This window comes from Taudactylus pleione, unplaced genomic scaffold, assembly GCF_031769625.1.
Source record: "Taudactylus pleione unplaced genomic scaffold, aTauple2 ptg000566l, whole genome shotgun sequence".
Classification (NCBI taxonomy): Eukaryota; Metazoa; Chordata; class Amphibia; order Anura; family Myobatrachidae; genus Taudactylus; species Taudactylus pleione.
Window position 1 is genome coordinate 1,038,742 of NW_028284968.1, and position 14,884 is coordinate 1,053,625.

Genomic DNA, 14,884 nt, shown 5'->3' on the forward strand with positions numbered 1-14,884 from the left:
CATGATGAGGTCACTGTGGCCTCGTGACTCAATAGGGAACATTCCTGTGAACATCGGTTCAGCCCACAAAATGGCTGCCAGTGTAGCGTGTAGGCCACGGGTCCTGTGTTACCGCAGTGCCGGTGTAAATGGGCGAGGGAGCGCAGCTTGCGGCACACACTCACCTGCCCGGAGCAGTATTACTTGGTCGTCCAGTGGCAGCTCCGAAAAGTGAGGAATTCTTTTAGCCCATTCGACCAAAGTGAAAAGCTGCTTGTCGGCGGCCTGGCAGATGTTGGTGACGGGGTCGCTGGGCTGGAGAGAAGACGACGGGGAGGGTTATTAGCGGAACAGAGATAATGCATCAATAAAACAGGTACCTGGCGGTATGATCACAGACAATCCCTTTATGGGGTGTAACATGGTATATGAGAGGGGGGGGGGGGACACGCCAGGAACTGAAGATAAGAATTAATCACTCAGAACAAACAACTGATCCCACTGACTGGCGCTAATATAAAGGTTTAATACATATTCCCGCTTGTCTGACCTTCACATATTCATACCGGAGGTCACTTACCTGTCACTACAATTTCTGCTTCTATAGAGTGGAACATTCTGAGTAACCCACTCATCTCTATTGTACTGAGGCTCCAGGCGTTACTAACTCACATCCCCAATACAGAGAGACAGAAAGTGACCACAATGGAGTGAGACATTTTGTGACGAAACCTACATTTCTGAAAGTGCATCCTAGCAATACAGTAGGAAATAGTGACATCACTAAGATACTTTGTGAATAGGACATAACAGCTCAGTGATGTCACCGGTGCCATGTAAATGGATAGGCTGCATTCTCAGTGATGTCACTGGTTCCTAGTGACTGGATAGGCTGCATTCTCAGTGATGTCACTGGCTCCTAGTGACTGGATAGGCTGCATTCTCAGTGATGTCACTGGTTCCTAGTGACTGGATAGGCTGCATTCTCAGTGATGTCACTGTCTCCTAGTGACTGGATAGGCTGCATTCTCAGTGATGTCACTGGTTCCTAGTGAATGAATAGGCTGCATTCTCAGTGACATCACTGTCTCCTAGTGAATGGATAGGCTGCATTCTCAGTGATGTCACTGGCTCCTAGTGAATGGATAGGCTGCATTCTCAGTGATGTCACTGGTTCCTAGTGAATGGATAGGCTGCACTCTCAGTGATGTCACTGGTTCCTAGTGAATGGATAGGCTGCACTCTCAGTGATGTCACTGGTTCCTAGTGAATGGATAGACTGAATTATCAGTGATGTCATTGGTCTCTATAGAAGGCATAAACTGTATTCTCAGTGAATGGTTTGACTGCAGTGTTGACCATACTGGCACTGTGAATAATATGGCTGCCTCCACTATGTTGTACTTGATCATTTGAAAAAAAGGTTGAAGAACATGGTAAAGCTCCATCAGTGTTTGCATAAACCCCGTAATTTATACTGTATGGGGCTGTTCTATGCCAACTGCAGAAAGAGTCTGAACACCAAAGCCTATAATAGACTCTATAACAACTCTTGAGGGTCTATAATAGATGGCAGGAAAACCTACATCAGTATCACATCAACCCCAGACTTTTATGGAGAGGGGAAAACTCACCCCATCAGTATCACATCAACCCCAGACATGTATGGAGAGAGGAGAACTCACCCCATCAGTATCACATCAACCCCAGACATGTATGGAGAGAGGAGAACTCACCCCATCAGTATCACATCAACCCCAGACTTGTATGGAGAGGGGAGAACTCACCCCATCAGTATCGCATCAACCCCAGACATGTATGGAGAGAGGAGAACTCACCCCATCAGTATCACATCAACCCCAGACATGTGATACTGATGGGGTGAGTTCTCCCCTCTCCATACATCAACCCCAGACATGTATGGAGAGGGGAAAACTCACGCCATCAGTATCGCATCAACCCCAGACATGTATGGAGAGGGGAGAACTCACCCCATCAGTATCGCATCAACCCCAGACATGTATGGAGAGGGGAAAACTCACTCCATCAGTATCGCATCAACCCCAGACATGTATGGAGAGGGGAGAACTCATCCCATCAGTATCACATCAACCCCAGACATGTATGGAGAGGGGAAAACTCACTCCATCAGTATCGCATCAACCCCAGACATGTATGGAGAGGGGAGAACTCACCCCATCAATATCACATCAACCCCAGACATGTATGGAGAGGGGAGAACTCACCCCATCAGTATCCCATCAACCCCTGACATGTATGGAGAGGGGAGAACTCACCCCATCAGTATCGCATCAACCCCAGACATGTATGGAGAGGGGAGAACTCACCCCATCAGTATCCCATCAACCCCTGACATGTATGGAGAGGGGAGAACTCACCCCATCAGTATCGCATCAACCCCAGACATGTATGGAGAGGGGAGAACTCACCCCATCAGTATCACATCAACCCCAGACATGTATGGAGAGGGGAGAACTCACCCCATCAGTATCACATCAACCCCAGACATGTATGGAGAGGGGAGAACTCATCCCATCAGTATCACATCAACCCCAGACATGTATGGAGAGGGGAGAACTCATCCCATCAGTATCACATCAACCCCAGACATGTATGGAGAGGGGAGAACTCACCCCATCAGTATCGCATCAACCCCAGACATGTATGGAGAGAGGAGAACTCACCCCATCAGTATCGCATAAACCCCAGACATGTATGGAGAGGGGAGAACTCACCCCATCAGTATCACATCAACCCCAGACATGTATGGAGAGGGGAGAACTCACCCCATCAGTATCGCATCAACCCCAGACATATATGGAGAGAGGAAAACTCACCCCATCAGTATCACATCAACCCCAGACATGTATAGAGAGGGGAGAACTCACCCCATCAGTATCACATCAACCCCAGACATGTATGGAGAGGGGAGAACTCACCCCATCAGTATCCCATCAACCCCTGACATGTATGGAGAGGGGAGAACTCACCCCATCAGTATCGCATCAACCCCAGACATGTATGGAGAGGGGAGAACTCACCCCATCAGTATCACATCAACCCCAGACATGTATGGAGAGGGGAGAACTCACCCCATCAGTATCACATCAACCCCAGACATGTATGGAGAGGGGAGAACTCATCCCATCAGTATCACATCAACCCCAGACATGTATGGAGAGGGGAGAACTCATCCCATCAGTATCACATCAACCCCAGACATGTATGGAGAGGGGAGAACTCACCCCATCAGTATCACATCAACCCCAGACATGTATGGAGAGGGGAGAACTCACCCCATCAGTATCACATCAACCCCAGACATGTATGGAGAGGGGAGAACTCACCCCATCAGTATCACATCAACCCCAGACATGTATGGAGAGGGGAGAACTCACCCCATCAGTATCACATCAACCCCAGACATGTATGGAGAGGGGAGAACTCACGCCATCAGTAGGGGCCAGTACAATGCTTTTACTTTCCTTTCTAGCATAAAAGCAAATTCATTGTGTTACATTCCTGCAACATTATAAAGCTCCCGGCTTTTATCTCACTCTCTGTCACATCTATAAATACACATCGTACATCCAGTACCTGTCTGCTTCCCGTGTAGGTTTTCGCATACAGTATTAACTATTTATCAGCCACTTACAAATGAATTTAACATGGCATTGCTGGGCCTGTTCTGCTAATTCACTATGAATAGAGGTTTATGTTTAGAGACAAAGAAAGATGAAATCCAGGTTCCCCTCTCTCTCTATAACGGGGACAATAAGTGACGAATGTATACAGACCCCTGACATGAGGACAGTACATACGTGTAACTGTCAGGGTTATAATGTGCCGTATGCAGCTGGAAGACGCACAGCGACCTAGAATGATGGGGGACCGGCAGATAGAGGAGGATTTACTCCGCAGGGGAAGTTCGGATCCTGGGGATTGATGTGAACAATTAATAGAAATAAAAATGTGATTATTGTAATGTGTCTGGACTTTGCTATAACTGCTGTGTATTGTAGCAGCGGAGGAATCGGGCTGTATACATAGGAATATTGTATACTGATAATATCAGTCACTCCACACACAGCAGAAGGTCACTTACAGAGTTGGGCGCCAGGCCCATGTTGGCCTCGATGTAGGTCTCTGTCTTTGGTTCTACCGCCAGCTCGGCCTCCAGGATTTTCTCCACCGGCATGTCTTCATTGGCGCTACTGCTGCACTCTATCTCGTTCTCGTTGCGGTCCTTTCCCCGCTGTCGCTCCTCCTGTACAGCTGCACAAGAAGAATGGGGAGAGTGAGGATGCGTCACAGACAGGCCCATAGCGATACGCCAACGTACGTCATCCAAGCTACGATCAACAAGTTCTCCATGGTGTCGTCCGCTGTGGCCAATCACATCCCCTCATTTATCTAGTGCAGATTACACCCTGATTGGTTACTGTGAATTACAGCCCTTTCCTCTTGTGCTCATCAGTGTGTGTGTATAATATATATATATATATATATATATATATACACACACACACACTTGTGTACTGTGCCCCCCAGTTTACACGCATACTGTGAATTCTGGTTCTTTGCACCCCCCTATGTCTCCACATTTCCAGGACATGCTTAGTCCAGTGATTTATCATTTTGCATTCATTTAGATTTGCGCTGTCCGTATAGCGGATTGCGCAGGTTTGTGGAACGTTGCAGTAGTCTTTCTACGGTATTGCTGACAGACGAGTGATGAACACACAGCATTAGCGGGGTCACAACTACCGGAGCTGCGCGATCGCCGCGGATACCGATAGCGGCCATCTATGGCAGCATTATAAAGAGGACAATACTGAATGACAGGGATTATTATTGGGCATTGCGCTAGATTTGAGGCGGTTATAGAGCATTGCCAGCTTATTACAGCACTGTTTGTTTTTTTATAATAAACATCACCTGCACCCTGCTATATATATTATACACACACACTAATATATTACGCATATAGTAATTTATTACATATGTCATACATGTTTCAGGCACTAATCAGAGCTGAAGACCTTGGAAATAAGACACGGCTGTGGGGGAGGCCGTTTCTCCTAGTCGTATCAGACTTCCTGTCAGTAACAAATGCGCAGAGCCGGAGACAGAAATGGCTGATAAGAAAGCTTTATGTGTATTATCGCTGATCACATACACAGTTGTGACGATGATAATATATAGGAATAATTTTACCTCAGTACATCTGCCAAACACTGACTGAACGTACAGCTGAGGAATGGACTGAACAGTGTAATATAAAATAACAATTCTTTCATTTCATATTTTGTAATTTGATGAGGAATATTGTATAAAAGCTGTATACATGTCAGAAGTCTATTACACTGTAACCCAGTCTATACTGACGCTATGGTTTTAGTAAAATTTAAATCTACATTGATAAAAGTGAAACAATTTAGGCCCGTATTCAATTTGAGGCGAAAAGTCCGGATCCGCGATACTTTTATAATTTCGCCGATGACGTCATTTTCACCTGTTTTGGTTTTACCCCATATTCAATTGACAAAGTCAATGCAATGTAATGCCTATGAATGGCAGGCGGATAAAAGTGCAGAATTGGGGTTTTGGGGTGCAACGTTGCGGGAACCCCCCTGCAGCCTTCAGACAGTCCCCCAAAGGTAAACTGTGTCAAAAAAATGTAAAAAAAAACAACTTAAGGACACCCCAAAAAAATTACTTTGAAAAAGGGGGTGAAAAAAAAAAGTTGGGGTACAAAGTTAAAAACTAGCGAACTTGACTCTGGGGGGGTCCCCAAGTATGCCCCAAGTGTTTTTTTTTACTGCAGGTGCTTGCGGAACGTGGATTTTTCACGATTTTTTCCACTTAGCTTAAGCAACTTTTAAATATGCTGACCCCCTTTTTCAAGTACCCCAAATGTGCTGGGATAAGTTATTTTCTGGAAAAAAAACTCCTAAATACTATTCTGCACCATGTATAGAAAAACGCTATTTAGCAGCTATTGAGCCCGTTTAAAAACACCAGATACCTTCAGCAAGCCAAATCGGGGGGCACCATAGCTAACCCCCATGTCAGAGCATCATTTGGGGGGTGTCAGGCTGATTTCCCCAAATCTGACAGTACTTTCCGCCTGTTAAAGTTTTGCTGGGTCCCATTTTCGCGTACTTTCAAATTGAATACGGGGTAAAGCGTGCAAGCGCACAATACTTTTCCGCTTACAAACAGGCGAAGTAGGCGAAAAATCCGGGCCGCGAAAAAGTATCGCGGCTCGGCTCAAATTGAATACAGCTCTTAGGGTGTAAAGAATGTAGATAAATAAAATCAGTCTGAGCTTGGCGCCCCCTTGTGGTGGCTGCTATGAAGGACACATCTGGTGACAGGATGATGGGGATTGTAGTTCTCTGCGTTGCTGTAATCCTGCAATAGCCTCCGCCTCCCATCCAGTTCATCATATAAACCTATGCCATGCTGGTGTATCCAGACCGCTAACCCATTCCTTGCCCGTTACATCTCGCTCACGTTCAGTTCAGCGAGCAGCTTTCTTGCATGACATTCTGGAGGAAGTGTGTCTAATTGCATTTAATATTGTTCTCTGTACCATATGCTGTGAACGTTGTTGATGTCGAGACGCACGCGAGCCAAAGGCTGTTCACTTCTCGCACACATGAATCATGGGAAAGAACCGTCTGCTGGCTGCATTTCTGGAGACAACCCTCAAATTCCAGCCTTTCCAAATTATTTAACATGATTACATTTCTTTCTGGAGCTGCTAATGGAGGGGTTTTTTACTGGTGGGAAATCTGCTGCCAAAGTTCACGTCGTGTTAGGATTGTGAAAGTCACTAAGAGCAAACGGCTTCATTCCAAGCTCTGCATCCTGGCCCTGTGTGATCCGGAATCATTTCATCATCATCGCCCTACAATGCCTTGTAGCACACAATCTGCTCTGCTCTATTCCACATTAATATATAGGAAAGACTGCCCAGTATGGGGCTAATACACCTAATATAAGAGAAGCAGTTATCCATAACCAAATGTGTGCAAATGCCGGCAGGTCAGGGGGGAGGTGCCTCTCTGAGCCGGCAGGTCAGGAGGGAGGTGCTTCTCTGAGCCGGCAGGTCAGGAGGGAGGTGCCTCTCTGAGCCGGCAGGTCAGGAGGGAGGTGCCTCTCTGAGCCGGCAGGTCAGGAGGGAGGTGCCTCTCTGAGCCGGCAGGTCAGGAGGGAGGTGCCTCTCTGAGCCGGCAGGTCAGGAGGGAGGTGCCTCTCTGAGCCGGCAGGTCAGGAGGGAGGTGCCTCTCTGAGCCGGCAGGTCAGGAGGGAGGTGCCTCTCTGAGCCGGCAGGTCAGGAGGGAGGTGCCTCTCTGAGCCGGCAGGTCAGGAGGGAGGTGCCTCTCTGAGCCGGCAGGTCAGGAGGGAGGTGCCTCTCTGAGCCGGCAGGTCAGGAGGGAGGTGCCTCTCTGAGCCGGCAGGTCAGGAGGGAGGTGCCTCTCTGAGCCGGCAGGTCAGGAGGGAGGTGCCTCTCTGAGCCGGCAGGTCAGGAGGGAGGTGCCTCTCTGAGCCGGCAGGTCAGCGGGGAGGTGCCTCTCTGAGCCGGCAGGTCAGCGGGGAGGTGCTTCTCTGAGCCGGCAGGTCAGCGGGGAGGTGCTTCTCTGAGCCGGCAGGTCAGGTGGGAGGTGCTTCTCTGAGACGGCAGGTCAGGTGGGAGGTGCTTCTCTGAGCCGGCAGGTCAGCGGGGAGGTGCTTCTCTGTCTGATCCAGGAGGTTAGAAAGAAGGCGGCAGGTCTTGAGGGAGGTACTTCTCTGAGTCAGCAGGTCACGAGTGAGGTGCTTATCTAAGTCAGGAGGGAGGTGCTTCTCTGTCTGAACTAGGAGGTCAGGGGGGAGGTGCTTCTCTGTCTGAACTAGGAGGTCAGGGGGGAGGTGCTTCTCTGTCTGAGCCGGGAGGTCAGGAGGGAGGTGCTTCTCTGTCTGAACTAGGAGGTCAGGGGGGAGGTGCTTCTCTGTCTGAGCCGGGAGGTCAGGGGGGAGGTGCTTCTCTGTCTGAGCCGGCAGGTCAGGAGGGAGGTGCTTCTCTGTCTGAGCCGGGAGGTCAGGAGGGAGGTGCTTCTCTGTCTGAGCCAGCAGGTCAGGAGGGAGGTGCTTCTCTGTCTGAGCCGGCAGGTCAGGAGTGAGGTGCTTCTCTGTCTGAGCCGGCAGGTCAGGGGGGAGGTGCTTCTCTGTCTGAGCCGGCAGGTCAGGGGGGAGGTGCTTCTCTGTCTGAGCCGCCAAGTTAGTGTTAAATACCAAAGTAGCCTTAATTTGACATACACGGCCACAGGCATTTAATGTAACACTGGTGGGTGACCGACCTTACTGACATACATGTTCTTTTGATCAGTTAAAGGTCATAATCCTGAGGCTCCTGCAGAACAGACGATATTGCTGCAATCCGGGATGACTGTAATTCTGCTATGTGTGAACATCACTCCAGACGTGGAGCCATAGTCTGTAATAACTTAATAAATTGCTGCTATACGTTATTGTTACCTAGGGAATATGGAATTGCCAGCTATTTGCTCCAATAAACTCTCATTCCTACCTTTCATTCAGTTCATTCATTCACTAGGCTTCCACTTAGAGGCAGACTGACATTGGGACAGTCACCCCTAGGGTGCAGAAACTGGAAGCAGGGACCACTGGAGGGAAGAGAAGGTGAAGGGGCTCAATACAGAGGAGAAGAGGGCGAGCATTAGTAGCATTCCTCTGTCTGTCTTATATAATACACAAGTTACAGAAAGTTATCAGAGCTAAAGGAAAAGGCAGCGACTGGGGAGAATTTACCCTGAGCACACCATACTTCCTGCCAGTAAGCACATTGTATGAAAGCCTAAATTCCTGATAACAGAGGACAATAGCTTGTTGTAAGTTAAGGCCCCCATACATCTGCGATGTAGTGGGGCAAATCCCGATTCCCAGACGCCGGGCCATCAGTGAAATCCAACAAGTTAGATTTCCCTGATTTGCAGATTCCAACGAAAATATGATCGGAATCATCAAATCGTGAATTTCACCGATTCCCCAATGGATTGGAGAACATCGATGGACGCCGATCTGCGTTTCCGACCGGCGGATCTGGTAACATTGGGGAAATGGCAGGCAGATGTAAGGGGGCTTTTAGATAACAAGGGTGTCTGCTAGGTGAAATATATTCATTTCTGCCATAGCCTTTAGTATGATGAAGTTTACAACACAGGGATCTAGACCTATGCGAATGGGCCCCTTGATAGAACATAACATGACCTGATTCTGGGTCGCGCCCGCATCTAGTGATTATTAGCATAACCGTGTAGGCGCCGCAACACGCACACCCGCCTGGACCCAGGCTCCATGTGTTGCTGGTTCGCTCAGTCCGTGAAATGGCATTTCTGGGGGGTGAACTGGTCGGCCATCATGCAAACACCCGCAAAGAGATCAGTTTCGTGGGCGTGTAGCCAGACTACTGTGCTGGATCCTTTGCCCCCAGCATGGGGCGGACATACGTGCCAATACTAATGATGACGTTTGCAGTTGTAGATTGAAAACCGTGCGTACGGCGGCTGTACGCATAAAGCCGTGCAGACAATAACATTAGCAGGAGGCTGGAGATCTGGCAGCCGCCGCCGCCGTCCGCTCTTGTGGCCGCTTTGGGTGCGACTCGCAATCAGGACCGAGGTTTAAAAACTGGAGTTTTATCGTAAACTGTTAATTCCGCCACAATTTAACGTTTCTATTGGGGCTATAAAAATGCCATTTTCTATAACTGCACCGTTCCTATTGTGTTTTATATTTGTATATGACCATCCCGTCCTGCGGGAATCCCTACCTTTATTCTGCTCCTAATTGGGCCTTGTTGACACTTCCACACTCCCATCTCCACCAATGAAAAGACCAATGACTTGCCCCACACCCCAAAGGCTTCATGGCGGGTGGTCACGTCCCTACTAACTTCCCTGCAGTCTGGACAATGTTACCTAAAGAGGTGAGGTATTCAACCTGCGGTTTTCCTACTCTTGTATAACTACAAGTCCCAGCATGCCTTGGCAGCCATTGCACATTTTGTGGACGCAGATCACCTAAGCCTGTTTTATTAGATCAGGGATATTCAACGTGCGGCCCACCAGCAGCTGTGGAACTACAAATCCCAGCAAGTCCTGCCACAGTTTTGCTATTAGGGCATGCTGGGATGTATAGTTCCGAAGCAGCTCGGGGGGAGGGGGCCATGTTGAATACCCCCGAGTTACATATTCGACGATGCTACGTTGTTGCCAATTCATGGTTCATTTACCTGCGAACTTTTTATGTAAAAATATACTGTAAATCTTGAACATTTTTCTCTAGTTGGAGATATAATTCTGTAGTAAACACAACAACGTGGCGTTTCCAGCGCCTGGGACAAGCGAGGCCGAGATAGAGACAGAGGCCCGGATTCAGAGCCGGACGCTCTGTTAGAGCGCTCACTCTGAATCTGGGCGTCTTTTTTTTTTTTTTATGGAGCAGCCTCCTGGCCGCTCGCATTGCTGTGGGTTGCCACCCACAGCTAATGCGAGCGGCCAGGATGATGGTCGCGATGGTCAAGACCATCGCGACCATTGGGCTTGCGACGAGACCCTTGTGGTAGGGTCTCGTGGCCGCAAGCCCCAGAAAGCTTTCGGTTCTAACAGAGCCGAAATCTCTTCCACTGACATCACTTGTGATGTCAGTGGGGCCGTCCCCCCCAGACGGTAGGCGTTCTCATGGGAACGCCTCCGTCTGGGCAGCCACCCCCCGGCCCGCCCACCAAAAAGGGGCGTGCTGTCGCTCAACATTGACAGCACGCCCCCTTTGGTGCGAGACCCGGAGCGACAGATTGCCCGACGCTATATGGGTCTCGCGCATGCGCACGACGGAGCCACCTCCGTCGTGCGCATGCGCTCTGGGCCACCATCAACCCGGTTGCGAGTGCTCAGCGCTTGCGACCGGGTCTGAATCAGGCCCAGAGAAAGGAATAAATCACTTTGCAATACTACAGTATGTTAGTGAATCTGTGCTGTAAAACGTGTCGTTCCAATGTTTTCTAGAACAGGAGAGGAACCAGGAAAGTTTTTAAACAGGTCTTTGACGGGGCGGCTGTGCGGTCTGCATTATTAGCGCCATCTGGATCATATTGGTTATATATGTATGTTGTTTCAGGCTTCAAACATCTACAATTGAGGTGTAAAAATGCTGACGTTAATATAGCAAGATAACGGTATCCGATCAGAATGTCGACACGTAAAATGTTGTCATACACCCCCCCCCCCAAAAAAAAACAACAACAACATTATAGAATATGGGGTATAAGGACCAAATCCACCACAGATTAATATATATCTTGCTGTAACTACAAACAAACTTTGACCTCTATGGCCCCCCGGTTACACTGAACTGGCACAGCGTAAACGGCTGGTGAGGCGGCGGCATCCTCTTCCTCCGCTCCGGCCGTGTCCCTGCAGACCGGCAGGAATGTGACGGGGGCACGGCCTTGGAGAACAGCCACCTTGAACGGAACATTGAGATCCTGCTGGTGCTCAGGAATGAGAAGGGAATTCCTTACAGATGCTTCCTCACAGGGCTCCTGGCAGGAATTAGCCTTGTTACATGGTCACGGACCCCTGATGTTAAATCCTCACTGACGTCCTATGTGATATGACAGTCTGGCTGCAGTCACAAGTATCCCCGTATTCAATTTAAAAGGAGCGAAAACGGGACCCGGCGAATTTGGATCTACAAAAAAAAAAACGTGAATTTTCGGGAAATGTGCCAGGGACCCCCCTAAAGATGTCCAGACCTGGGGGATCACTATGGGTACCCCCATTTTTGCCTAGTGAAGGAAGTCGGGGTTTGTAATAGCCGCGGCAGGTGCATATTTTGCGGCTATGAAGAAGGGGTGAAGAATAGCACTTAGGAATAGTTATTTAAAAAAAATAAAATAAATAAATTATCAAATTTGGGGTACATGAAAGGTCCCTAAAGCGCATTTTGAAAATTCTTCAAAAATGCAATTGCCACTACCACCCGCATTCTTTTAAACACCTGCCGCATACTTGGGAACCCCCCCCGAATTAATTTCGTAATTTAAAAACATGTTCCCAATATTTTTTTTTTTTAAACCCCAAAATGTAAATATTTTTTTATGAAACTTTTTTTTGACACAGTTAATTTTTAGGGGCTAATCCCAGGGGTGCAGGCTATTTTTTTTTTAAGCCTGCACCCCATAACCCCAATTCTGCACTTTTTTTCGCCACGGTAAAAACGTATCCCCGTTTTTTTTTCAAAGACTTTTCGCACCAGTGAAAATTCTTTGGCCCTCATTCAGAGCCACTCGCTAGCGGCAGTACGCTCGTTCCGAGCGATGTTCGCACATCTGCGCATGCGTACGGTTTTTAGTACGCATGCGCGAACCAGTCAGTGCGGCCGAAAATCATTTGTACGCAATATAGCGAGTGCCTGCTATTTTGAGTGACAGAATGAGGCGTATGTGGGTGGTAACAGGGGAAGGTGCTTGAAAACGGGGAGTGGAGATCTGTTCGCAGGCGTGCTTAAAGGTCAAAACGGGCGTTTTAAGGGAGTGCATAATTAATACAGCAGCGTCATTGACCACGTCACTTGTTTTTTTTTTAACTCAGAACTGCTCGCAAAATAGCGGTTGAAAACACCAACCACAAGAATAGCGAGCAGTTCATACGCTGTACGATGTACTCGATTAATCTAATAAATAGCGGACATGACGTATGGTGCGTGCGGCCAGGGGGCGTTTTTATCAAATAAACGAGCGTATGTTTTGCTCGCTCGTTCAGACTTAGAGGTGTGAACAGACTGCAATTTGCGAACGGATCATTTGAATAGCCACCCCTTGTTTTTGAACGAACGACCGCAAATAGCGAACGGCTCTGAATCAGGCCCTTTGAAATTGAATACGGGGATAATTGAAACATGTGAATATGACGTCATCGCCGATAAATTATCACCAATTTCGACTTTTCGCAGCCTAATTGAATACGGCCCAATGCCTCCAGCAGGTGGTGGGATTGTAATTAGAGCACCTGTGCTCCCAGGGGTTATTTCATTCCTGGTACCTGAAGCTCACACACCTCACAGGAGCTCTATGGCGAAAAAAGACGCTGGTCTAAGGCTCCGGAGCTACAGAAGACGCACAGGCCAGTATAGAACGCCATTCCCCGGAGAGACCAGAACTCATTATGTGCCTGTTTGTTGCACTTTATTACTAATACACTATTATTGTTGTTACCATTTACGTTTATACTGGTTTGCGCATTGTGTGTTATTTTTATCTCAGCACTCTGTAAGGCCTCATTATCGCAACTAGTATCAGAACACGAGGGTGCTCGAGCCCGCCGCCTCCTGGTGCACGGACCCCCTGGGCATATCTGGTGGGCGTCTCACTGTCCTGCTCTGCACCACTCCCTTGTACTAGTAGGGAAAATTTGGGACGTATAAAGCTTTAGCTATGTGGGGCTGGAATGCAGGGAGTATATATATATATATATATATATATATATATATATATATAACTGATTGTGGTGGAAGCTCTCCTGACAATACAACTGCTTGGAAACACCACCCAGATCTCCAGCCCGGAAGAGGTCTCTCTCTCGGCGGAATTGTAGATTTATCTTCTTTTTTCTTTTTTAGCTGACACCATTTTTTTTATTAATCTCCTGCTCACAAGATCTCATGCTAGTGACACAGAGTAACCGCAGAAAAGGAAAGAGTCAGCTATTTGCCTCCTTCTCCAATGGGTGCTTCCAAAACCCCCGCCCACACAGGTCCTAGAGATTGCGGTCGGTTTGTGAACCGCTGGAGAAAACCAGCAGCCCCACGACAGCGCAAACCACTTCCTGTTTTCAGGTCCACACTTCCCCTTCTAACTGTCGCTGTAGCATGTCAAGTAGAAACACCACTGCTGGTGACCCAAAATGGCCAGGGGGTGCGCATGTGACCTCATATGACTGCTTGGTAACGATGTCAAGGCCCAGTCACCGCTAAATATCGACGGTCTGCAGTTCATCTCTGTCAGCTCTGCACCAAACTCGTCAGCTGACTGTACGAAAATCATAGACCCCTCTCCAATATAGGAACCAGCAAAAACAAGTCGTCATCCCCCCAGTTCACCCTCTACACCCAACCGGCGTCTCAGTACAGATACAACTAGACAAAGTGCACCCCAGCAATAGTTCTGGACTTTGGATAATAAATTATTATGAGGTGGGTCCGGGGAGGACACCAAAATCAGTAACGATTATTTTGCTCAAGTTTAAAAGACGTCTTTCCTCGTCGCTGCGTCCGCGCACTAGAACGACATAGAATGATGTGGCACTGGGTACTTGGCGCACGCTGGCTGGCACGTAAGTGGATGATTAGATTGGGGAAGCAGCGTCTGTTACCGTCAGGTGGATGGAATGGGGAATGCGGTGGGAATTTGAAATCGCGGCCTGTTATTGCCACCGCAGTCCGCACGTCAGCCCCGCTGAGAACCAGCAACCTCATCCATGTTAATTGTATGTAACGTGTTCGTTTGTATGGATTAACAGTGTAGTTACTGCTGCAGCCGAATACAGCGGTCTGGGAAGTGTCATTGCTATGTCCAAGACTGGAAGATTAGGTGTAACTAGCGAAGAAATCACTTTAGTTGCAACACAACGTGTGGAGATAGTCTGCAGCACAACGTGTGGAGAGAGTCTGCAGAAGTTATTCTACAAAGTGGCTGAGAACCTTATCGCCGCCCACATATAACATATAAAGCGTTAATTCTGCATATAATGTATTCTATGTATATTATTACTAGTTATTATGCCCATCTTGGCCTGTGAAGGTGGAACACACCTGG

General features: G+C 48.2%; 1 protein-coding gene across 2 annotated transcripts in view; it reads right to left on the reverse strand.

The window, feature by feature from the left end:
- Positions 1 to 14,884, reverse strand: part of LOC148481760 (retinoic acid receptor RXR-alpha) — an 81,085-nt gene that overhangs the window by 16,247 nt on the left and 49,954 nt on the right. For both annotated transcript variants that reach the window (XM_088453039.1, XM_088453037.1), the window contains 2 exons: positions 4,106 to 4,275; positions 165 to 294 (listed from right to left, as the gene is read on the reverse strand). In XM_088453039.1, the coding sequence (XP_088309165.1) occupies positions 165 to 294; positions 4,106 to 4,275 (300 nt within the window). The remainder of the gene's footprint in view (positions 1 to 164; positions 295 to 4,105; positions 4,276 to 14,884) is intronic.